Genomic DNA, 27,495 nt, shown 5'->3' on the forward strand with positions numbered 1-27,495 from the left:
AAACCTTCCTATTCCTTACTTGACAAATACTTATTAGTGGCCTATATGATTTGATAATGTAGATAGAGCAGATAGGAAATCTATAATATAATAAAAAAAATATGTACTGTTCGGTGAAATAAGGGGTAATTTTATATATATATATATATATAATATTATATACATTAGCAATACTGGGTACAAGTACAGGTATTTCTTGCGCTAACCCAAACCTCTTCTTGAGGAAATGTACATTTTGTATTTTTATTATATGTTTTATAAAATGGGCCTGGTGGGACCTCGGCTAAAAAACACAAAATAAAATTCAACAAAATCATCAAAGAAATACACAAAAAATACTTGATGTAAATGTATTTGATATTGGCATGTAAATCACGTCAGTTACATCCTCCTGACTGCAAACTCTGCTCTCAGCTGAAAGCTGCTGTAAATCTCAGCAGTGTATTTATGATTTTGACATTTATTCAGAGTGCACAGGTAGGGGTTCAGTGTCTTCATAAAAAACACTAACAGCAAATGTGATTACATGGATATATGTATTTGCTTATATATGTATGTATATATGAGCAAATACATCAAATACGTATATCCATGTATATATGTATTTGATACATACATACATATACATACATATCTCAATGTAGGAAAGAAGCAGTTTGGGACACAGTATATAACAGAGGAGGCACATGTCTGTCTACACCCGCCACGGGTTAGAGGGACTGCAGTAAAGTGAATTAGCCAAACCAAGTTGGAGGAAAAAAGTAGACAAAAAGAAATAAGGTTGTGATTTGGTACGTGAATATGGGTTACATAAAAGATGATAAAGGCATATAACTCTACTTAGGGTAAATACAATTTCCACACTATAGATATGTTTTTATCAATACATATCATGGAAGGATATTGTGTTAGAGTTCAGCCTGTCCTACCAAACCCTTCTTTAGCTTACAAAAGACATAAATCAATCATTGATACTTTTTAAAAATACAGTAATTCATCGAGCAGATGAGGGGAGGACTGACTGAAGATTGTACTGCATGTCTATTCTTATATACGTTTGAAAGCAGAGTGCCTTTAAAAAATGATAAATCCCCCATTCCAACCAGGGGCCCTAACTTTATGTACATCTGAACAAAAGCTTCTGCTGTGATACGGATAAATGTCCTCACACTCAGAAACTATGAGAAAGCTCGGAGAGGGTGGAGGTGCCTGCTCCAGCCAAAAGCTTTAAACTATGATTTACACCCCTGTGGCTCGCTGTCTGTCCTCTCCATAGAGACATAGTCAGCACTGGGTCACAGGACTTCAAAAAATAACATTTGGTTTTCCTAACCTCTCTAATGCACACAATTTCATGGAACCTTAAAGCTCCGTGTTCAGGCCAAGTAACCCATCTCACACACACACACGCACACACACACACACACACACACGCCTCAGCTCCATTTCTCCTGCAGAGAGGGTTAGAAGAAGAGAATAGAGCATGAGAGTGAGAGGGAAGTGCATCCTGCTGATTTGGGTCATTTGGGACAAAGTACAAGGAACACTAAAACACAGGGTAATAAAAGTGTTCCTTCCTTCAAAGTCAGACATGGTGGTGAATGTGGCTAAGTGGTGCGAGCAGCGTGTTTACATGTGCATGTGCGTGTGTGTTTATAGAGAAGACTTAGTACCTCTCATGTAATAGCAGTCTCCAGACTCCAGTGGCAGCATCAGGCCAGGTGTGTGGATGTCCCAGGCCACCTTGAGCCCAATCCTCCAACATGCCTTCTCACCGCTGCCTCCCTCACTGCTCTCACCTGTCAGTCACACACAGACCAACTCACTGTAACATTTGCATTTCACATTTACATACACATTTTTTGGCTTTTGGTGGGACAGTTTCACCCAGCGTGACTTAAACTTAAACGAGTGTAAAAGTGCAATATGCTTAAACTTAAATTCCTCCCGTTTTTATGGAAAAATGGGTTTTATCACTTTATAATAACGGGCGCAATATTAATCTTAACCACTTTTTCACAATACAAGTGATATCTGGGTAATGCAGTGCTAAAACACCATAACAATGTCAATTTGTTGTGGCCAAAAAAATAAAAATAAAGGGTGAACACTAAAGTAGTAAGGAGCACATGATTAAATCCATACTACCCAAACAGCGGATGTAAGATGTAAGCCAGAAAGTAAGAATCACTTAACAGCAGAGCAAAGAGGATATGTGTTGCTGTGATCATATTGGCTGTTAGCACAGGATCTTTATGCTATCATTATGCTGTGCAAGAGGAAATAGTTGGATAAAAGCCCTTGATGTTGTTTAGTGAGTGTGTGAGAGTGTGTTATTAGACAGTAGGTATCCTATGATATTCCTGTTTCTGAAGCTATTCACTGCAACCGCCTCCCATGCTCTTCTCTCTCCTTCCATTCTTACATTGCACACTAAGAAAACAAGATTTGGCTTGGCTGGCCAACACCCTTCAGCAAAATCAATACTAAAGTCTTTCTGGGCCTCTCTGCCCCACAGCTGCCTTTTCCTTTGCTCAGCACGGATAAATAGTAACTTAATTTCCAGCCATTGTGCTCTGAGAGCCAGCTAATGACAGCACTCCCCAAGGCCTCGGGAATGGTGGAAGATCATCCTCCGCGCCGGAAAACGCTCAGTCGTGGCAGATTCCTTTGGATCAGCGCAGCTGGGAAAAACACTCAGAACACTTCTCTGGCTGAAGCAAAAAAACAAGGTAAGGCTGCTCAAAGAGAAAAAAAGCCTCTCAAAGGAAGCAGGTGTCATGCAAAACATCTAGTCTCTATACATGTAAGATATCTAAGGTACTGTGTTTCTGTCTTCTCAGGGACAATGTAAGAAACATGAACTTATTGTAAAAGCAACATTCCTCAAGGTAACAATTCCATCAGCCTGGAGTCCTCAGGGCCAGCCACTGGAGTATAAGCTCTATGGCGCTCTGATCAGACTTTCCTCTCTAAAGTCTGGAGCTGTGGGGTCATTCAGGACTAGAAAAGACACAGCTGCTAAAGCACAACAAGGTGTTATGCCACAGTGTTTGAAGCCCGTGTTCACAGGGTCAAAGTTGAAATGGCCTAGAACAAATCATTGAAGCGGACCTCTGGAGCAGGTGTTTCTAGTTAAGAAACCCCAATGAAGAAAGCCCAGCTATGAAACATGTTGGGATGTCAGAGCAGTTGGCATTGCACCTGTATGATGCTGTAAAATTACAAGTTTAAGACACAGATGCAGACTGTGTAGTAACAGTACAGTACATGCACTGTATGTTTGCTGAACTACAGCTGCACCCATATCTCCCTCCACAACAGGAAATCATGTTTTCCTCTCTTTCCATCCTTTTGAAGGTGCAAGAAATGATCTGGTGAGTGGCTGCTCAAGGGACATTAGACTTTAATTCTACAATCCACTAATTTGGTTTGATGGTAAAGGGTTAATGCAAAGAGTAATGCACATAGAGAAGCTTAATTAATCATTAGTGTTGTATTATTTTTACAGTAAAGATTATGTATTTTGCATCTTATTGTATGCTATGCAAACTTGTTTCAAATTTAGATAAACATTTTTAACATGTTTGAAATGGCGGTACTGTCTTCTATAGTTGCTTTGCATATGCTCTAGAAAGCAAAGTTCTTCTCTCACTGAGATTCTCTATCAACGCGATCAGCAAATACTATCAGCTCTTGAAAGAGTGCACTTTCCATAATTAGGAGACATCGTATTATCCATACAGTACAGTCTAGGAACACTTATCAAAGCAGGGCTCATTATTCCATATCAGATAATTGCACATCGATCATTTCTTGGGGAAATGGTTTAGATGAGATGCAGCGTGTGTGATAAGGCCTGTTTGTTAGACTGCGCCATTGAGCGCATGTTAAGAGCTCAGATCCAAATGTCTGTGATCTCCCAACGCACGTCTGCGATAAGGCTGTCAGCAGCAAGCCAGTGATGACATTTGATAATGCCCTGACACTATCACATAGATGGATCTGATGGTTGGCTCACCAGAGGCCATGTCTACAGCTGCTACAGCGCTGCTGTAGGGCCATAATACACAAGGTTAGCTGCATCTGATCCACCATAAAGCAACGGAGATAAGTTGATGGGATATCGAAGTGAGAGACAAAAAGGAATCTTAATTTCGAAAACAATATGCCCAAGACTAGCATGACAAACTTTGGATTTAAATAAAACGCATTTACGATTATAAAGTGTTAAATCTACAGATCTCAATAGTGTTATCCAGTTAGCATAGTTAGCTGTTTTATCCTTGACCCTTACCTTTGTCGTCGTGACAGGTATAGCTGTAAACAGCCACTGGCGAATGACTGATGAGGTTCTCATCGTGGTGCCACCCTACCGCCATTTTCCCCATGCCATAGTAAGGCTCCTCTTTGAGCTGGCTCATAGCTGCTGGGTCCATGTAGTTGAGTAAAGTGACATTGAACTTGACCGGACCGGTGCATACCTGCGGAGGACTCGGCTGGGAACAGCCCTGCCCGCTTGCCTGTTCCTCCTTGTCCTCAATGTGGTAATCTGACAAGCTGTGCTTGAGTTGGGCCACGGGTTGCTTCTGGGCCCCTAGTCCCACAGGTTCAGTCTCTGTGCCACCGATGGCCTTAGACGCCAAGCCGGGGGGTTTTCCTTCACTGTGTTCCGACTCAGGTGCGACACTTGGTTTGACCTGGGAGGACTCTCCTTCCTCACTGCTGTGTTTGGACTCAGTCTCCCATTCTCCTTCTTGTTTTGACCCAGAGCAGCCTTCTTCACTGTGTTTTGACTCAATGTCCCACTCCTCGCTGTGCTTGGACTCTGTGTCCCCCTCCTCGCTTTGTCGGGACTCCGAGTCCCCTCCTTCACTATTCTTGGAGTCTTCACTGTGCTTAGACTCTGTGTCCCCCTCTTCACCCTGTTTGGCCTCAGCCCCCCCCTTCGCACCTTGCGTTAGCCTGTCTCCTTCCTTCAGCTGAGACACATCAGAGCAGAAGAATGTGTTAAGCTCCCACAATGCCTTGCAAGCGGCCCTAAAGTCAGGGTCACAACAGTTTTGTCCTTTGACCTCAGCGTCCTCACTGTGCCAGGGGATAGCAAAGAGCCGTGTGTCCAGATAGCGATAGGTGTGGCCCGGCTCGCCCAGCAGAGCCCGTGACACGGCGGTGAACACATCTCGCTCACGGACGCGAACCAAATCCCTCAGGAGGCAGCCCTTCCTTCTCAGGGTGAGCAGAGCTGCCTGCACCCGGCCATGGAGTTCAGCAGGCAGCGAGCAGGATCTCCTCAGAACCAGGCCCGAGTAACTGGAGTCCCACTTGGAAACACAAGACACTCTTATCATAACTGATCATGACATACAAAAACATAACAAATCTTAAACTGAATTCAAGTCTTATTTGCCAAATGTATTACACAGTACAGCGCTGTAGCAGCAGGTTACAGTAGGAAAGAGGCTGCTGTGCGCCATTTATAGTTGAGGTCTAAGCATCTTTAACACTATCTGGAAGTGTGGCTGGCTCACCAGTTGCTGAAAGCCCTGATCTGAAGGTCCCAGAAAGGGGATCTTCTGGTTTCCCAACTCCTGCAGTAGCCTCCGCCTCTGTGGAACACAACACAGTAAAATAGGCTGATAAGTAACAGCAGTGACACTTACTTCTCAAGTACTGAAAATACAATCTTTGGATACAAGACTGCCTTTTCTCTGTATCGATTCCTATTCATCATATGTGCTGCCTGAGCAATCTATCTGGGACGTACAATTTGGTGACCTGAATACATTTCCAACAATCTTACATTGGTTCACAATAATCATATTCTTTAGAAATAAACCGTGCAACTTTTTTAGTGTGAAACGTACAAAAACATCACATACCAGAGTATAGGGACTAACAAGAATAAACTGCTAAACTAAAATCAAATCATACAAACCGAATCACCAGATATTTGAGGATCAAATTAAAACAATAATTTTAACAAATGATGCTTTCAGTACTGGCTGAGATATCACATGAGCCTGGTAACCCGTCATTTTCATTGACGTCTCACATTTTTATGATTTTGTGAAGGCTGCCGTGGGGTTCCTCACAACCTTATAAAAGATGCCCTGTGCCATACAGAGCTCCTCCAATAAAAGCGTCAACCTGGTGGAGGGATCAAAGTACTTTTCATTGGGACGCATTCCATTCTGACCTGTAAATCCAATGGCAACTGGCATAAAAACTATATGCCCAAATAAATTTCACAACTATTACCCCATCCTGCCTGTTCTTCCCTTCCAGTATGTGCTTGTGCAAAGGTGTGTGTATGTGGAGGCGCACGTATGTGGGTTCAGAACCTCATATTCATTCCCCACAGGTGCTCACACACACACACACACACACACACATACAGCCGCTGCATGGTGTCTCGGCAGCAGGGGAAGGAGAAATGTCACCGACATGCCACTGTCTTTTTACATCTTTAAACATTTTGCATGAATGGCCTGCGCGTCAACCACCAAGTGGTTGTGATAGTTTAAGGAGAACCAACCCTGTGTATATTTCCGAGACATTTACAACAAGCGTCTCACATTTCTTATACCCTAGTAATGCCAAAGACCTCATGTGGCACACTACAGGGAACATGGGAACCGGCTGCCAAAATATGTCCTGACTTTAAGAGTGAAACAAAATGTCCTGTTAATAACATTTAAGTGGAGGTATAAAAGAAGTGTGTCCTGACTCGAAAGGGGGGGCTGGATCAAAAAGAGGGCAAGCGGTGAAAGTATGTGCAATAAAGACAGGAGGGAGGAAAACGGATCCCAATAACGGAGGCGGAAGAAATGGGAGGGCATCAGATCTGAGGCAGTTTGGTGAATTTACCTTCAGGGCTGAATCTTTACCTTAGGCTAAACAACACAACACCTGCTGAAAGTTTTCTTAAAGGATGCACATGAGTGTACAGGCCTTTCCGAGTTATTCTGGAACAAACAAAAACAGACTTGCAGACGGTTGGAATCTAAAAAACAAAACAACATGCACTATTCATGGCCAGCCTGCATTCAAAGGCTGTTGGAAGAAATTGACAACCTGACACACATTCATTGGTGTCAAATTCTGAGTCATGACAGAAGCTCAAGATATCAAGGTGAGGCTCTGGGCTAGTGTTGTTTGTGTATGCGTCTGTGTGTGTTTATCTGTGTGCTGCTGTGAGTCAGCACAGATCCATATCCTGGCTTCCATCTACTGTAGATGTGTGCATGTAAGTAGGATCATTACAGTCCGCTTTAGTCACAGTGCACAAACCACTACTGTGTACAAAAGCACAAAAGTGTGCCTTCATACCGTGTGTGTGTGTGTGTAAGTGTCCAATAGATACACACACATACATGCCCATCCTAAAAGAAAAAAATTGCGCAGCCGGGGTAGCGAGCATGATACCTCAACCCCAATCGCACATAACCAGGGCTGTCACACACATGTCAAATACATCAAGCTACTCAGAAATTCCACAGAAAAAAAGAAAGACAAGAAGTTACCAGAGCCCTCTGAAGCAGACGGAGTCTCTCAGTATCAGAGGACTGCTGTGTCTGTCTTCCTGTCTCTGTGTCTGCACCTGACTCGAGAAGGAAAACCACGAGGCACAAAAAAAAAAGGTCTGCGTTTCCACTCAGACCCAAGAAACGAGATTACCAATCCCATAATAACACGGATGCTTCACGGTAGCCGTGCCAACCGTCTGCGCTGAGTGATATATCTGATGCTTTTTTCTCTCTCTTTTTTAATCTCTCTCTTCCTTGATGGGATTATTCCCTCAGCTGGACTGTTTATCACAGAAAAACATATTAGGTAGAATAGAACTCAATTGGTTTGCTTTCATCTTGGCCTGTAAGAGATATCAAACTGTGTACCATATATTTATTAATTTCATTTATTCCCCATCTGTGACACTTCAACGGACACTTTCTTCAAAGCGTTCTTCGCGGAGTAGATTAATGTCCAGCGCTTAGCATCACTAGCTCAAAAAAGCCAGATAACGCCGCTGCTGCAGGGATAAAAACACTTCCAGTGTAACTTGTTTCTGCCCTACAGGGTCTAGTGGAACGTACTGTATGTGGTACGACTGCTGAAGGACGACACGAGTCCCACTGGACTTGAGTGATGCATCATAAACTGTAGATAAAAGCTACAATGTAGAGTAAGCCGTGAAGATGATGAGGTGTCACTCTATGTGGAAGCACTTCCTGTGTTTTTCAGTCATGTTTAATAACACAGACATTCTTCTTTACATCTTGGCTGATATCAATATTTTCTTCTGTATTTTCTTCAAGGCCTCCAACCAAAGGAGGGCAGCACTTTCTCCTTCGACGCAGGTGCTTCAGAGTGCAGACAGACCAGAAAACCGGCCTTGTGCAGCCCCCAGGGGATGATGTGATGAGAGATAGCTGTGTAATAGAGCTCCGTGTTTAAACAGCAAGCCATTGGTACTTGTGTGACACTCATTTCAGAACTGGTCCTCTTCTGCAAAAGTGATGGTGAATCAACAGTTTTGACAAGTCGGCTGTAAAAGTTGGACTCAAACAGACAGACTACCCATGTACATCAAAGGCGCTTCCTCCCCGGTCCATTTGGCACCGGATCGCAGAATGTAGGGAGCGTGTGTGAAGCGACACAGGGCGTAGAGAAGAGCTGGGAGTGCCCACCTCGCCAGAACATTTGTGTTTACATATGTGATGCATAGAAAGATATAAGGCCTTGAGGAGCCTTGAATTCAGCTTTGATCTTCAAAAATAAGGAGATCACACGTGAGGAGCAATTTAAGAAAATGCTTGAATAAAAAACTTTCTTCAGCTGAGGGCAGTCAAGTTTGTTCCATAAAGGTCTCTGTACCTGGAGGTCTACCTCATCTTCAGAGTATGCCACTAACTTGAACTATGGTGAGATAACACAGCACCTAGGTGCCACCACACACAAGAACCTACACAAGCACACACATACACGGCCACACATGCAGGGAGAGGTTCCGCTTTTGTTGGAGCGCTTCTCGCTGCAGTTTTAACACTTGTACAAACTTTTTTTTTTAAGATATACATCTAAAAATATGTCCATCCTACCTAATACACAAACTGAAAAACAGCAGCTCCAGTACATGTTACTGAAATGGCCTTTTTCTACTATTTTTACAGATTACTTCATTTCATGCATGCCACACTAAAAAAACATTCAGGGCAAAAGTTAACTATTTCTCACTTCTGACATTTTGTTTACAGCCACTTGTGGCATTCATTTATTTTAAGAATACCAGCAGGACGTTTGGTGACTCAATGTGACTGGGCAGACTGTTCAATGGCTAACTGGAATGTGTGGGAGCTGACCTCAGAGCGCGGGGGCATTGGTAATGTGTAACTCCATGTCTCCGCACTCCTGCTTGGGACCAGCCCATGAATATGAATTGGACTGTGAGAGCCAGAGGTCAATCAGGAGGATGTTGCCAGAAACATCTAAAAAAAAAAATGTACTTTCAGCTACTTTCCTGTTGATAGAATTGTTTTTTTTCAGGATAATCTGTATTATCCTGAGATGTAATTACAGATTCGATTTGGCATGTAGGTCTAGCCTACATTTGCAAATCAGGTTTAATGCAAGGTCATCCATCCAAGCTCATGCAAACAATATGGATCAGATGTTTATGTCAGTTATTAAGACCATAATCCTCCATGTGTTTCTCTTATAGACACATATGCCAGATAAAAATACACCCAGAGACAACTGAGGATGAATACTATGTCATTAACCACTGCAAATTTCCTCTAATCAATGAAGCGAACATTGTGTATATATCGACGGACACGTTCAGCATGTGTTCAGAGGGGGTCCACAGGTGGGGTAAGTGATGATAAATGGCAGACAGGCTGGCTCCAGCCTGTTAATTGTTGTTGGAGGCTGAGGGCTGCGTTGTTCATTTCACCTTGTGACTGGTCAGCGGGGGACGCGATCATTAATATTAGAATTAATATTTCCATCCATCTACCTGAACAAGAGGCTAGTCATTTAAAGGGCTGGCGCTGGGTAGACCTTTCACGCCCTGTTTATAACACTGATCTAAGCACATTACCAGAGCTGTGGGGGACCACTGCCAGTCATTAATTAGATTCACACACACACACACACACACACACACGCACACACACACACACACATTGTGACAACCTTTATTGGCACCCAGTCACGTTTGAAAAATGTCACACGTGCAAGATAAGGTACACTAACACACACCCGGTGTGCCATTTTAACTAAACATCAAAAGCCCTGTCCAATTCTCTCTTTGTGAGCCATGTGAAAACTTTCTCACACACACAGGCTTACTTAAAGCTACTCTTCCAGTCATCCCAGGGTACGTGTAATTCTGTCAGGTTTAGAGTATGTGTGCATGCGTGTGAGAGAGAAAAGAGATGAAATGAATAAGTACTGGACCTCATCTGTTTTTTGAACTCTCCATCTCTCTCACTGCACCTGACAGGCTTACAGAGAGAGACCCAGGTTTCCAGTTCAATCATTCAAAAGTATTTACAAATGCACAAAGCCAGACACAGACAGGTTGGCACATGGCCACTCTGTTTAAGTGCTTTTCAATGTGTCTGTGGTGTCAACATCTATTTCACACTTATCTACACCTCAAAGGGGGCGGGGAGATGTTTCTGTGACCTTTAGCAAGTGTCAAATCTGGAGAGAAGAAGAGAGGAAGAGAAGAGAAAGAGAGGAGGGCATTTTAAGAGATCTGTCAATGTATGCCTTACATAACCTTTTTATTTGTCCGGGAGAGATTGATTGAGCATTCTCTTTATCAGAAACATACTAGTCGCCTCACACTCACATACTTACACAATTTCACACCAAGGAGCTGCCCAGTACATCCAAAGATTTCTTCTGGACTATAAAAAGTTTCTCTGTTCTTTTGCAGAAGGAACTCTTGTTCAAGGGCATCTTGAGCTTTACACCCTCCCAGTGCAAGGATTCGAACTTGTGGCCTTGTCGTCACAAAGAGCCATACGAAGGCTTGGCTGCCACCACCGATATGCAAGGGCCGTTTGCCGTTTTGCCTTAATTGTTAGTTTGCGGCCAGGCCATAATGTTTCCATTAAGATTATGTCGATCGAGAAAAAGCTTTTTAGTTTTCACCTTCAAATTACAACATGCTTTCATGAGGTCAGCTGTTTTCCATGTGGAATGGCCAGTTTTAATGCAGTCCCTTGGTATTCAGGCAGGGTCCAGTACGGTGAGGGGAAAGTCAGGGAGAACGGGGAGAGAAAATGAGGACAGGGAGAAGGGATGGAGGGAGGAAAGAGAAGAGAGGAAGGTGGAGCGTTGATTGAAAGACTGTGATTAGCAGTTTTCAGCGGGGCACCAGGGCCACTGAGTTGTTCTAACAGGGTTGTCGCATCTCGAGGTGCAGTCAAGGAGAAGTCAGTGCTTTAGAAAGCTCCCTCGATTTCTCCATTTCCCCCCTCCCTCCCTCCCTCGTTCGCTCTCACCACCCAGCCACACTTTTCCTGCCCCTCCAAAAAATCAATATGGCTGTGCAAAGTGCAGCTTGGCCCAGGGGGAGGGCCAGCTAGCTGTAGGGGCTAGATGCGGAGCTTAAAGGGAGGACAAGAGGCGTCCTCCAGGCCTGTCCCACAGGCAGTGTCAAGGACAGACCTGCAGACCAGAGGACTGAAGCCACCAGATTGCCCTTCCCCTCTGCATCTTGCCTTCTTTCTCTCTCTCTTTCTCTCTCTCTCTCTCTCTCTCTCTCTCTCTCTCTCTCTGCTGCCCGGACTCGGCTGGCTCAGCGGGGCAGAAGAGATCAATAAGCAGGTGGAGCGTTTAAAATCCCCAGCTCAGGAGGCTGACGTTACGCTCCTCAGAGCCCAGCAGACCAACACATCGCTCAGGGCAGAGCAGCTGGATGGATGGATGAGTGGGTGTATGGTGGTCGCACCTAGTCATTGAAAGGTTTGTGATTTGTGACAATAAACAATTCAATAGCACTTAGCCATACACAGTGTCTGAGGGGTGTAAGAGCCAGACTCTTCACACACACTGCCATTGTCTCAACATGTCACAGATCAGTAGCACTCAGGCAGGTCAGGAAGCTATAGACCAACACACCCGAGTATTGTATCTCACTCTAAAGCAGCACCTGTACTGCTGCAGCTGTGATATACCATTATAGAATAAAGCATCAAAAATGGCCTCAAAAAAAAAGAAAAAACTGGCATGTACAATCATTGTCAACAGCAGTGTTCCTCATTTCCATACAGTAGGCTTGACGAAGAAGCGTGTACATGATGTGGATGAAGTGCGCGAAGGAGGATTTCAGTCCTGCCGCGTGTCTCAGTGTGTGAGTGACTGATCACAGTAGAAGTGGCTTGTGTCTCTAATCCAGTACCACTGTTAGACAGTGCAAAGACCCGGCTCTGTGTACGCGGCACGGGTTGATCAAACCCATCATGTGACAAGCAACCTCTACAAATGACGATGATTTCCCAGCTCGGTGTCCTTTCAGCTCCATATTAGATCAGCGTCTGACACTACCGAGTCTGGTACTTCATCTGGGATAAAGATGATGTGCAATCCGACCGGAGAGGCTGGGAGTCAAGGGTAAACGAGGGGCTAAGACAGGGGTACTGTGCCGGATTGGCTGACAGTTGTGACAATTATCGTATGGTACATTATAACCTTATGCTAAACATAAGATTTGGTACAGTATGTTGCTTGACAAAACACTTCAGGGATATTTTACCATTGACTCAGCTGTGCGTAACATTCACACACAACACGTAAAATGAGCCATTTTGGAGGGAATAAAAATATCAGATCATCATACTACATATCAAATGTAGAAAGGATCCTGTCTGCTCCAGTTTTTCCAAGAGCAGGCCTAAGCTGCCTATCCATCCAAATGTGACTAGTTGTTTTATCTTTCTGCTATTAACTATTATCATATTTTGCAACTAGACAGACAACCTCTTGGATTATTTGTTGAGGTCTATTTGTCGAAACTGAGTTCTGAATATGGTATTATTAACAAGCTAGAGCAGTGGCCTAAATTTAAATGCTTGCAATCACCTAAGCCACTAGAAAAAACATATGGCACAAAACAGATGTGGACTGAACATCTAGGACAGGTCTAATTCTATCTCATGTAGTCTTTGACCCAGATAAACTGGCATTATGATGCGACCGCAGATTAATATTGAATTAAGGGCCGAATATCATTTGTGGCTGTTTACACGGCCGTCAGCCTGTCTTCCTGGAATCCTGAAGCAGATAAGTTTGCTATAATGGTATTAGCCAAATCCTGAAGTATAGCAGACGGCACTTGTCTTGCTTGAGAAGCCACCTCATTTCTTTATTTATTTTTCCTTCACTCATTCTGAACAAAGGAAAATATTCTACCAGGAATTGAATAGCCTAATCCTCTTTTCACTCTTCCCAGTAGCTTGAATGGTGACAGATTAACATCCTGGAGGTTTACAAACCCAGCCATTTGAAAATGTAATTGCTGGTGCCACACTGCATGCATGTGTTTAAGTTGAGGGTTAATATTAAAGCTTAAAATACACACATGCACTCGAGTAAGGAGGGATGTGGCCAGGTTGGGCCGGACCCAAGACACTTAAGCCATTCTGTCACGTACGTATCAGGGAGTCGCAAGCTGTCCCAAACCCACGCTAGGCGCCATAGTACTGTTCACTTCTGCTAATTATTACAGCCAATCAGAGGGGTTAACGGGGCGGAGCCTGGCCAGACCATGTTCTGGGGCATTTAACAGCTGGCAGGAACGGAGGTGAATGCATTACACACTGCCCTCATCCAATAAAAATAAAACACCCTGACATCTGAGGTGTACTTAGCACAAAGGGGAGGGAGGAAGTGAGGGAGGCAAGGAAGGAGGGAGGAAGAGAGTGAGGGTGGTGTGGGGTGAAGGGGAGAGAGCATCTGATAACATGATGTCCAAGTGCCACCTAGTGACAACTTTCCAGCTTCTCCGGTCCTTAAGGCTCCAGAGCATCGGGGTGGGGGGGTGGGGGGTGGGGTGAGGGGGGGGGGTTGGTGGACAGATGAAGCGACCCAGGACAGAGGGACTCAATATCGGCAGCATATTTTTCTATTCTTTCAAGGACATCTCAGCAGAGCACCAACTTTCAAATTTCGAGTCAAATTCAAGCGTACAGTAAAATGACGACATTCGAAAATGATGTGGATTTTAATCACTTTACATCTCGTTTCCAAAACCCAATCAAGCAGAAACTCAGCCTTCCTCGAGTGACCCCACTGTCTGTTCAGTTGGGGGAGCGGGCCTGTAACACTGCACTGGTATGCTGCAGGCCCTGGGCTCCTGGGTCCCCTCCCCTCATTAACCCAGGTATAAATCACACTCTGCCAGTGCCCAGAGGTGAGAGGGATGAGAGTGGAGGTGAGCTTGAAATAATGCTTATGTCACGGCGGGTCAGCCCTCCATTATGGCCGTTTCAAAAACTATTAATCTTGCTTGTAGTCAGTGGCCTAGAAATAATTACTTCATCTAACCCATGTAATACAGCATGACCAGCAGTCGAGCCTGGTCAATTTGAGGCTGGGGAGGGGTGGGGGGGTTGTGGAGGGACAGAGAGAGAGACAGAGAGAGGGAGTGAACAAGAAAGCGGGGAGAGAGCCACAAATTATCAGGCCCTGTCTCCTGCTACTGGGTGAATGATGTCCTGCTCACTTCAGCTGTGGCCTTTTACACGCTCAACACTGATTTAGATAGATACACACACACATGCACGCTCTGAAAGGCAGATCATGTACAAGCACACATATGTACGCACATTAATGCATGATTAAACACACACACGATGAGCGAGGAACACACAAATCACATTATTTTAAACAAGGGATCAAAATTAGATCTCAAAAACTCACAAGAGATAATACAGAATAAATTGAGATTTAGTTACCATGCAGAACTGACCCTGATAAAATTAGACCATCCACTGTCTGCCACTAAACACTATATACTATAATATACTATATGACACTACGTAAAATTGATCAACAAGTTTTTATATTTGCCATCTAAAAGCTGAGCCACCTGCTGTCCTACCTAAGTGAACATTGTATTTTATTTTGTCATTTTAAAGGAGAGCAATGTTAAAAAAAAAATTAATTGGACATCATATATTTTAAAATTACGCTGCCAAAATATGCAAGTAAAAGGGTTTTTTTTTGTCATCAGTCAGAAGCAATTTTGAAAGCCATGATATTACACACAGGTATTTAAAACCCACACTGTGGGTAAACAGAGGAGCTACTGCAAACGTAGCCTCCATAAACGTCACAGGAAGTATGTATGGAGTGACATAAATAAATGCAGCCCTCCAGTGGCTGTCACAGCTGGCATTGCAGGTGCAAATTTAATTAGTCAAGGTGAAGTCTCCCTTGTTGTCTGAGAAAGGGGGGGGGTCCTCGCCATGCACGACTGTAAACACGCGCTATATCCTAATCAGGTGTCACGGCAGCGTTTGATCAGCCCGCGAAAACTTGTCACGAATCCCCGGCAGAGAGTGGGCCGAGGGGGAGAACAAAGGAAAAGAGCTGTCATGAGAGAACAGGGTGGTGGTGATGGCAGTGGCGGTGGATGAAGAGAGTTTGCCCATTAGCAGTCTCTGTCGCCTATCTCTCTCCCACTCTCCTTAACGTCTCTCCTCCTCTTGTTTTCTTTCTTTCTCCATGTGGCTACCTACAGTATACACCTTACTGTATCCCGCCGCAGCTTAGACCTGCACTTCCTCTCTGAGGAAATCTCAACCACTGCTGTCATACTTCACAACTGCCAACAAAGCTTCCAAAAGAAAACCCCAAAAGTAGTACACTACTTTTGTTTACCTTCCAAAAAAACACACACGCATGTACAGAGATACAAGCTGTGCTTGTTTTGTTTTTATCAAGCACCGTTCTAAGTAGCTGCGTCCTCCTGAAAAGCCTAGAGAACTAGAGGCAGACATGCTGCTCTCCTCCCGCCCAGCGCCTCCAGGCTGCATTGAGGCAGTGCAGGAACACACGCGCCATTAGATACTGTTTACCTTTCAGTTTGGGTGATATTGAATACATTAGCCGATTGAACCTCATAAGAAACACAGGCGAGTGACAAGACCCAATCGTCTTTGCGACTACCATGGTAACTGAGATTACAGGCTAACAAAGAGCAGACAGGGGGAAAAATATTTAAAACCCGAATAGTGATACATAAATTAATTAAAGGACAAAAAAACAAGTGGAGAATTAAAGTTGGAACATCTGTCAGCGACTTAGCTTCCCAACGTAATACCAGTGTTAGAACATTTATACCCTTGAAGTTAATGATCCCCTCTTTAATTGACAGTCAAGGAAAACTGGCTGCAGCAGCATCCTGCCGAGACGCCGATAAGAGGCCCCCTTCTCCCCCCCCAAAAATAAAATAAAAAAACAGTTTAAAGAACCTTGGCACTAATCCCTATTGTCATCCCAGCGCAGCAGAAGGACTTACAAACACAGATAACTCCACCGAAGCTGTCTATTTCTCAGGAGTTATGGGGACAGCCGAGCCGCTGCGCGCCTCGAATCAGTCACTCAGATTAGCCCAATCCCTCTGTGCTGTCAGTCAGCCGAGACAGTAGCCTGTCACCGCATTTACATGAGTCCATCTCATATGTGACAATGCCCCCTATACATGACAATGGTTGCGAGGAAGGGGTCCAGTCGCTGGCAGATAGCGAGTTGTACAGTACGGCAGACGGGCTGTTGTTGGATTAAGCTCATGGTGTGCGCCGCGCTCATGTCTTCACTGACACTCCAACAACAAGTTTAAGGAGTCTTAACCATTGCTGTTTTTCCATAGTGGAGAGAATGTGGGAGATGTATGTCAGATGAAACACACACCTACACTGACAAACACACACACACACACACACACACACACACACAAACACACACACAGGGATAAACTTCAAAAAACTTGGAAGTACAGAATGATTGTTGGATGAAAACCACAAGCTTACCTAGTGTATGTCTACCCCAAAGTTGGCTTCAAGCATGACTTTAATCCACCTACTTCACTTAACATGATGAGGCTCAAAGAATAAAAGGGAAAACAACACAAAACTAAGTACATCCTATACAAAACATCTGGATCAGTCCCCATCTTGAATTAAAACAGGTATGATGGAGATTAAAAGGCCAACCATAAAACATATCTCTAAAAAAAATAGATAAGACACAAACTTTGGGGCGTCAAATTAAGGGATTAGCTCCTGCAGAGGATGAGTTTGTACTTTTAAATGAATGTGTGGTACTTGACGGCACCTGAGAGCTCGCAATGTGCCGGCTGCTTTTTTATGCTTCTGTGGCTCACTCCACTTCACACAGTCCCGCAACAAATGACAGTGGATGCCCTCTACACAACAGGGCCAGGGCAAGCATGACACAGGGGTTGACAACTGAACCCTCAAACTCCCTAACCCCTACCCCTGCCATGGCATATGCACACACACACAAATAGGCCCGAAAACAGCCCTGACATGACCGCTCAGCAGCCCTTCCTAACCCCTCCTTGTGTTTTTTCTTTCTCCATCTCACTGGAGACAACCCTCAATTCAGGACCGTTTTAGCCAGGCAAGTGGATGTGACCCGCTGCCCCCCAGTCAGGCTCATCTGAATAAACAGAGCTGAAGAAACAGGCAGAGGAGGGAAAATCTGCCTACATTATGATAGGAAGAGAGAAGATGGGATTCAGCCATGGGGCTCTTTTCTTTATGCACGTTTGATCAAGTGCTTGACAGCACCAGTGGATGGAATTACGGACTGTTGAACAAAAAGTTGTGGTGTGGGTGTAGGTGTGTGTGTGTGTGTGTGTGTGTGTGTGTGTGCAGTTCGGTCTGGACAGCTGGGTTTCCGTGGCCTGACAGTGTTAGGCTTGTGACAAGCCTGCCGCGCCACACCACCACATACAAAGCGCAACCCGCCCACCAGCCTTCGCAGTCCATCACTCAGGACGGTCGAGGGAAGCGCCGTGAGAAGAGGTCAGACGTGGAGGAAAGAGGGTGGGAGGAGAGAGGAGAAGAGGATAAGGAGGAAGAGGAAGGAGGGAGGGCTGGTCAGGGGTTAAGTGTAAAGAAGACAGCGATGAAAGGCAACTGTCATGCACCAGTGCTCGCCCAGGAGCACCTGTCTCGAGAAGAACATGCAAAGTGTGCCGGTCACGTCCTGACAATACCCCCACATACACACCACACACATAGATCAACACACACACACAAATACACACACTCACTCTCAGAAAAGGGCTGATGCTCCACTGTTGGAAAGGCATCGCCTGTCTGACAGCATGCCAGTCAAGCTGTCGTTGGCTCCTTCGCATATGCAAGGAAAAGTTAGGTTGATGAAGAAAAAACACACGGGGGCTCAGAGGAAGAATCACTGAGACATGAACAGACTACCTGAAGTGAGCAGACACTTCTCAAAGACTTGATGCAGAGTAAATGCTGGAACGAGCGATACAAAAAACTCCATGAAAGCTAATACGGGATGACCAGGACACCTACTCCAGACTGGAAGATGGTGTGGTTAGTCCTGATGCCTGGGACTAAAGCACATGAGGCCTAGGACAAACAGAACAATCTGAGTATTTTTGTGGTCTATTGGATGGGTTAAGAATAACAGAAATTGGACTTATGGCTAATGTTGTATTTGAGCGCTTTTGTTATGCTGTTTTTAAATTGTTAACCTTGGTAATGCTATCTTCTTTCCTAATTGAACAACACCGAAAATGACACCTAACCCTATCACACCCTTCCTTTAAAGTAACACAGTAATATATCACAAAATAACATTAGGCTTGTTTTTACAAGTAGAAACTACCTGTGGTATTTTGTTAATGATGGTTAGCAGAGGAAGCCAAGAGTACCTCCAGCTGGCTTAGCTAATAGCATTGCTAAAACCTGGCTCTGGCTAAAAGGAGGCACATTCTGTGTTCAGCCTCCACAAAGCAATGAGCTCAACGCCAGGTATTTTAACACACTTTCATTGCTCACGTTTATGGAAAAGAACTTATGATGTACAAATTAACAGTTACTATTTACAGCGCCTTGTGAACCTGGTCTCCTGCAGCTTTTGTGAATGAAGGGTTTTGGACTTTCCATTGAAACCAGATGTTGGGCAACACCGTAGCAGTAGGCACTTTTACTTTATTGGAAAGGTGAGTCATTACAAAAGGAAAATAAATGAACAAATAAACAGCATGAAGACTGCTCTGTCATTCGCAGGTGGTTCTGCAGAGTCAAATCTGCTAAAACTACGTAAAATTAGCAACTGTCAGGGTAGCTAGGATGTATTCTGGGTAGCATTGATTGTTTGCTTTGGAGGCTGAGACTGAATAAGTCTGAGGGAATAGTACGTCTGTAATTGTTTCCAATATCCATGCTGCTAAACAAGCTTATTGAAGATTTTTATCCCTTATGTGTTATGTTCTCTTAGCATCAACACACACATAAATGTACAGATGTGGGTATCCACACACACAACCATGCATTCAAACACATATTGCACATTCACACACACACACACACACACACCACCAGAATGCCAAACAAATAGAAATGGAGGAAAATAACGACTCACCCGGATCATAGCCTCGAGTGGCTAATGAACCCCCTGGAGGTTCTAGCCTCTGTGTATGAGGTGAGGGGGTCATTCCCATGTTTATTCAGCACCAGTCCAATGAGCCACCACCATCTATTGATTGAACTGATTATTCTATGTCTCTCTTGTGACGGGACACATGCATGACAGATGAACCCTACTTGGGCAGGTCATATTCGATGTAATCTCATTGAATCTGACGGCTGATCTGGTCGGCCAGTTTGCATGATCCACGTCGTGGCCTTGTTTGCGAATACGCTGACATCCGTGGCTAATGCCTCGACACTAATATGAGGTGCTCGGTAGGGGCTGTCAGACACGTAAACTGTCAAGGGCTGTTTGGACAATCCTAGTGACTGCTTCCATTGGAGAAAACCATGGACCGAGTGGTATTTCCCAGGCAGAATATTTCTTAATTTTTTGAAACAATCCATCTTCAAAATCTTTCATATTTATCTTTTATTTGGGAAGAATGTTGCATAGAGTTAGGCTGCTAGTATTCTCCAGAAGAAATCAAACTAAGCATGATTGCATGGGTGTAAGACATCATTTGTGTTGCCTCATATCTGTGGAAACTCTGTGGAAATATGTCTGATTTTGCCTTTGGTAGAATTCTTTTTCAATTTCACATCTTGCCTCATGTCATATAATGGCCAACCAGTCAGAGGGGAGTAGATGGCAGCCCATACTTGGAGGAAATCTCTGTATATGACCCTTTCAGTTACAGCATGACTCACTACGGCGTTCAATCCCCAAGCCACGCCAAACTGTAATGCCTAGCAAAAGGCCATCTCTGTTTTTCCATTTAAGTGTTTAGTAAGATCACAGGTCCTCCTGCACACACATGGGAGTCCATGGCAGGTCATCTTAGCCATGTACCCTGAGACAACACAGGCAAGGCTGTAAAAATTGATATCCTTCCAGATGCAAACCAAATGTAGACATCATGCACCTTTAAAATGTCATGCATTCAACACAGATGGCTATAATAAAAAAAAAAGGTGGTAGGAAGTGAGGGAATGACGTGCAGGATTTCTCACATTGATCATGAGACGCCAACCCAACCCTTATATGGTTGATAACAGAAGATAACAGAGAACCATCTCATGGGTAATAAGCAGTAACTCAGTGAATTTAATAATTACATTACAGATGAAGTGGCAAAACATACAAAAATCTATCCCATCCTTCCACCACTGATATCTTTAAAACTAAGACTGACCCCCCCATCACACTTAGTGCAGTGCTCTCACATTTAAGTTGGTTATGGTCAAATTAGAGAATCGCCTACACTGTCAAACTAAAATAAATGTACAAATGGACACTTCTATTGCTCCAAAACAATAAAAGAAAATAAAAGCAATATACTCAGCAAACGCATTGCATCTCATATCTCATTAGTTTCCCTCTAAGTCATGACATTCTTGTACCAAACTGCGCAGGGACATGAATGCATAATAGTTTCAGTTTGTTCGCTGAATAAGTTTAAAGAACCTCAGTCCAAATATACGAGCCAAAGATCAAATAGGCAAGACAAGGTAAAGACATGTAGAGGAAAAGCTCAGCAGCAGACTAATCAGCCCCCTCCAATGCTCACATAGCAGATCAATGAAAGACCCGAGGCCTTGGGCCTGCACTATATTACACACCAAAACTTCATATTCATTCATTGATTTTACTTTTCAGAATAGTATATCATTGAACTCCAATGGGAGCGAAAAAATAAAGGCAGGGGCTGAGGTCAAGCCTCGCGTGGACGGATGTTTGCACAATATTGATGGCGCAAGCAAAAAGAAATGACTAAATATCTGGATCAATAGCTAGTTTCCCTAGCCACGACAGGTTGTTCCAGATGGAAATATATAAATACTTCTTTATGGCTACTGGAGTGGCCCTAACGAACAGGGCTAAATGCCCCCCTTAAGGTAAACTCTTTGATTAGCCGAGGCCAGAGGTGACAAGAGGGGTCCGCTGTTGCTAGGATGCCACGTTTCCAATGGCCCAAGGATGCTAATGCACACAGGGGCCCAGTAAAGGAGCCAAGGATATGACAGGTCACAAGCCCTGGGCAAAGTGCTCTGTGCTACCTAGCCCTATTCATTTGTAATGATGATAGGCGCAGGCTACACCATTTTCTGTCATGTTCAAATAATGCATACCATGAATAATTTAGGAAATCTTTACTTCAGTTTTCCACTAATCATTGTAGTAATCAGAACTAGAACTGTGGGGGTCCACTATAGTTAGACCTAAAGAAACACATTTTCATGAGAAATTCTTCCATTTTCAGCCACACAAAGCAAGAATGAAGCAGAATTAAATATGTAGAGCACTTTGTAATCAAAAATCTTGCATCCTGCTGCTGCTGATGGCACAAGAGCTGCCAGTTCTTATTTACAGCGCAACACAATTACTGAGAACAACACCCAACCTCACAGCTTCCTCTGCCCCACAGCAGCCAATGGGGCCATAAAGAGGGAGGAACCACATCATTGCCTGCTCCTTAATTAAATGAAAGCTGTAAGGTTCATTTGCTTCCTTTTTTACACATTGAACTGTCCAGCCCACTGCTGAAGACCTCCCAGACACCATCCCTGCTTGGCCCTAAATCATGACTGGATAAATGGCCCGGTGGGTCCCTGCTGGACACACAGCGACCGCCCAACGGCAAGGCCAGAGCAGGGCATGCGGTGGATCGACACCTAGCCAGCGATAAGTAATTCTGTAGAGGATTAGCAGCATGATAGCCTGATCAATACTGTGTGCTCAGGCCATTAGGAATGCAGCGAGGAAATGACCCCCTCCGGTAATAAAGCAGGGCATCTGGGTTCTCCTTCATTTGCCAGCTCCATTAGTGTAATGGTATCATTATCTGCCACAGCCGTATTTTTCTGAGACCTGGCTTTTCCACAGCTCGACCGGCGGGGGTCTGATGAAGCTGTGCGAGCCCCCATGCTGAGTGTTCCCCTTTCCACCATTCTACACAGAGCCTCGGTGTAAATCTAGCTCTGTTGGAGCTTATGTGCTACCCTGCCTTAGGTATCCATACCCATGTTTTATGTCAGCACCCAACACTATTTCTCCATTATTGGCTCATTAATAGAGCAAGCAGCATGTAGCTTGGGTTAAAAGGGAGAAAAAGATGGCCGGCAGAGCGCAAAGCTGCTGAATGTGCTGAATCTGACACCCCCCTCTTGCTAAAACACCAGGCCTGACATGACAGGACGTCGGCATTAGTCGCCATAAATCGTTTCCTGTACACTAATTCACCAGCTAACATTTTGTGTGGGGGAATTGATTAACCATGTCTGGATGTGTGGCCACATAATCAGCTTTTACCTCAGTAGTTGTTAATTTAACAGAATTGCCAAGGGAAACACAAACCATTTTAATGAGTGTTTAGAAATTAAATACCCTAAACAGCTTGCACTAGGTGCCACAACCAGAGCAAACCAATGAGGCTGATCTAAGCAATGGGCTGGGCCGAGCCCAGGACCTCACAACATCTGGTGACCCTGTGCGATCATTACTTAGCCTGACGCTCACACACACACTTCCTGTTTCGACACAGCACTTTATACTTGTCATCACTGTCCAAATGGCAAGCTTGCATCAAAGACAGCATAAGAACATCGGGTTAAGGGACAGGGCCAGTGCTGTTTTCACACTTGCCAAGGCATGAGTGGAAATCCATCCTGTGATGACAATACTGATATAACATAATGAAGTGTTTTCAATTCAGGGTACACGGCGAGTTGAATGTTGCTGTGGGGAGGAGATTAATGATAATGTAGCGACCTGAGTACAAACAGTCTAGCCTAAGTCAAAAAGTAATATTATTTCAGATTTTTTAATTAAAATAAATAAGAATTCATGTGGATGTGGTGTGATTAATTCTCCCAGGCCAGTCAGGCCAATGTCCTATTCTATTTCACTTAAAAATACATATATAGACTATGACATCGCACCTGTCATGGTCAGTATGTTATACTGACTTGCTGTGGTGGGATTTTGTAAGGAGATTGTGTATTCATTTGGCACTAATCTGTTGGTGCTTGCATTACCTAACTCAGAATGACAGTGGGCCCATCATTGCGCATCTCTCACTTTGTGCAGCACTGCAAACACACTCGTCTACTGGATAAGACATCCATCATATCCAAGTTATTAGTTATCATAATAACTGTATCATTATACAACCGTTGATATTATAAAAACTGGCTAAAATGCATGCAGCTCCTTCATTGGCGGCTCTACAGTCACATAGTCATTTTGCAATTACAGTTCCTCTTGCTCATCCTTTTATTTATCTGAAGAGAAAGAAAGCTAAGCCATTAGGTCTGTGCAGTGCTGCCTGACTGCCTGAGGGCCAGCTGGAATGAGTTCTCTCTCTGAGCCGCTCATCTGGCCGCCATGGCTGCTTTCATAAACAGGAGGAACCACGTCCTACATAGTTTCACTGCTGTCTAACATGATCCAAACACATGTGCCACAGCAGACGGCGTCCAAGGCAGGAGATAAGAGGAGAAACAGACAGAGAGGCAGACAGACAGACAGACAGACACTATGACTATAGGCATAACACAGCCCAGGACGCCTCGGGCACAGCAGAGCCCTTTCCTTCCTTTCCTTTAGTGTCTCAACAAACAACAAAGTTATGGTTATACAGCATGTGAAAGCCTGATTAAGCCCAGGTCAGCACGAAACAAGCTTAACGCACCGGCGCACGCAACAGTTGGTCATCGCAGGTTATAAACGAACCCATCTCTGATCACATCATGTGAAAACAACCCTGCATCCATCTCACGTTCATACTTTAGCAGGGTCTAACAGCTGCAATAATTACAGAGGGTATTACATAAGAGCAGTAATCATCACAAAATTAGCCAGAAAGTGATCATTTCTACTGCACATCAGAGCACCAGTGACTATCCACTGCACCTATAGCAGAGCCTGGAGCAGCTGTAGGCTGCTGGCCTGGCACCTTATCAAGTGTGAGATACATTACACACTAACTTCACCATTTCTTTGGACTGTTGCACTCAGCTGTTCCTGTTGCTGCTGTACAATTAACAACTGATTCACTGATCATTCTTCACCCCAGAATGACACCCCAGATGAAGCTTTAACGTTACCTCTTGTTGTGTTTTGTTTTTATTAGATGTTATTGCCCTAGAGAATAATCAAGACTTACTATTTTATCCCCAATAACCTGAGGCTGTCATTCATATCGTGTTTCCACTTGACTTGGGCTGTTGCCAAGACGTTACTCTGCAAGCTACAGCTCCTTATCTGCAGTGTATTTACGTGATAAAGCGCCGCTTTAATGTAACTGTAATTCTTCATTGTGGTAGAGACTGGGGGGAAAATGGAAAACACAATAAAGGAAACAGGCAAGGTGAGGTATGCGCTGACATTCACGGCTTTCTAGCCTTCAAAATGCAGCCAGCAGCATCGCATAAGGAGCATTAGATATTCAACGAGCGACAGGGCTTAGAAATATGCCAGACCTAACGGAGAAAAACGCTATCAATACCTTTCTTCTCTTCTCCCCCTCACTGTCACCCGATCTTTTCATGTTCCTGGAGTTGTGTTTACACTGCCTCGCTTTCATTGGGAGCGACGTTGGTTGTTGTAGTGCACGAATAAATCATATCTCAACCTATTCGCGTGTTATAAAGAGCACATGCAAACGCAGCCATGCGTGTTATTTGAGTCAGAGCCCAGTCGTCAATATTCTCAGCGAAAAATGTTTTTCCACAGAGAGATATTTGAAAGAGATGCTAAAAGCGTCGCAATGAGAACTACAAGTCCCAGATTGAGCGCGCGCTCGCAGCGGAAGCAGCTTCGGCACGCTCTAAATGTTGCATTGCGCAGGTGCAGCGCAGGTACAGATCTACAAACTGCAGATGTGCCGGTCAACATGGTTTTAAATCAGTGATTTAAGTTTTGCAGCCCTTAAAATGGCTGTGACATTAAAAAAGAAGAAAATATGGAACAGAGATGCAAAAGCAACTACTACTACACACTACCATATTATTATCATAATTATTTTTATTAATATTATTATTATTATTATTATTATTTGTAGTAGTAGTAGTGGTGGTGCTTGTCATACTGCAGTTCAGCTATTTTTAGATGTTTTACATTTTTGAGGAAAAGGGTTGAAATAAAATACATTCTAAATATTCTAATATCCTGGTCTTCAACATAGATATTCCATATGCTTCTCCCCTTTTCCTAAATCAAAAGCAGTGCCACTTTCATCTCAGACTATGTGTAAAAATAGCAATCATGCTTTGAACGTGCTCCAGTTCAAGTCCCGCCAACCCTCTTTCAACTTTTGCATGCATCTCAAATCCAGGTGCTTTTCTGCCAGTGTGGGCTTCAACCAGCCCTTTTCAACTCACTGCCGATCATGAGAGCACGCTGTAAACTGTGTGGCTGCCTTTATGTATCACCCGCAGCTGAAGTACCCTCTCAAGAGTTCATCCACATTGCTCATAACATGTTTTGAATAGTGCTGAAATGTGTTCTGTCCATTGTTCCTATCAAAGCACATGTGAAATACATGAGAGAGTTTCACGGATGGGAGCAGCGGCGGTGGTGGTGGGAGGGTGGTGCAGGGGCGGATTGCAGGGGTCTGTAACACCTGTTACATATTACCATTACAGACTTTGATCAGTGTCTTCATTAGTTTCCTTTGTAATCTCTTTTCTTTTATGGTAGAGCTGACCCAAGTGAGCCGGGTACAGTGATTTAACACACATGTTTCCTTCACCTGTCTTGTAAAATGCTCAAAAGCTCTCCCACTTTCAAAGATGTCGGTGTCTCTGGCATCCCTTACTAATAAACGGAGGGGGTTCTTTTGATTCCTATTTATAACCTACATTTCCTCTCCTCTGTCCATGGTCTTCCTAGGGGAGGATATGTTTGAAAAATATCCTTGGAATAATTTTGTGAAAACTAGATCCATGTGCATGCATATATAAATTTCTTCACATTAACATATGTCAGCCTATAGTGTCTTTTTAGAGCTACTATCATGGGAAAAAAATCTTGTGATGTTGTAAATAATTTCTTTCTTCTTTTTTTTTTGTCGTATAATGTTAAAATCCGCCTTCATCCGACCTCCATCACCCTGATCCATCATTGCACCGTGTTCCTTTTATGCGTCAAACTATCATTCACATATTCACACTGTCAATCATCTTTATGGTTAACATTTCAAGGAACAGAAGGTTCCCTGCCTGCCTTTTTCTGGTTCAGTCTGTCAGATCTTGGGCTCTGAGTGAACATAGTGCATAGGGCCTTTAATGGCAGACAGGCCACTTACCTTGTCCACCAATCGCTGCAGAAGCTTGGTGTTTTATTCCATTGTTGGTGGCCCATTGGTGGAGTCCTCACGACCCCCATTGCTGAAGAATCCTATGTGCACAGTGGGCCCTATTAAAGTATTCACAAGGTGTATGAACCATTCAAATCATGTAGTTTAGATCTCAGTAATGGAGGTTTGTCGAATCATTTAACAGTCAGAGTAGAGGGAATTGATAATTAGATGCATTGCTTTAAAAATCTATTTAAATTAAGTTACCGTATTAAAACTGTAATGCAATTCATGAGACTTTAAATTGCTTTACTTTAAAGGAATATTTAGACATTTCAGGTAATACGGTCATTTGCTTTCTTGCCAAGAGTTAGATAAGAAGATCGTTCTCATATTTGTCCAGTAAATACTGTACAAGGCTGCAGCCAGCAGCTACTTAGATTGGCTTAGCATAAAGACTAGTAACATCATTCATATGT

General features: G+C 43.8%; 1 protein-coding gene across 1 annotated transcript in view; it reads right to left on the bottom strand.

The window, feature by feature from the left end:
• The window catches only part of fto (FTO alpha-ketoglutarate dependent dioxygenase), a 114,399-nt gene extending 89,096 nt beyond the window's left edge, over positions 1-25,303 (bottom strand). Inside the window, exons 1-4 of the mRNA XM_070903690.1 lie at positions 25,226-25,303; positions 5,532-5,609; positions 4,298-5,324; positions 1,674-1,799 (exon numbers count right to left, since the gene is read on the bottom strand). Coding sequence (XP_070759791.1) covers positions 1,674-1,799; positions 4,298-5,324; positions 5,532-5,609; positions 25,226-25,303 — 1,309 coding nt within the window. The remainder of the gene's footprint in view (positions 1-1,673; positions 1,800-4,297; positions 5,325-5,531; positions 5,610-25,225) is intronic.
• Positions 25,304-27,495: the final 2,192 nt, after the last annotated feature.

The sequence above is a fragment of the Enoplosus armatus genome, chromosome 1 (genome assembly GCF_043641665.1).
Source record: "Enoplosus armatus isolate fEnoArm2 chromosome 1, fEnoArm2.hap1, whole genome shotgun sequence".
Taxonomy (NCBI): Eukaryota; Metazoa; Chordata; class Actinopteri; order Centrarchiformes; family Enoplosidae; genus Enoplosus; species Enoplosus armatus.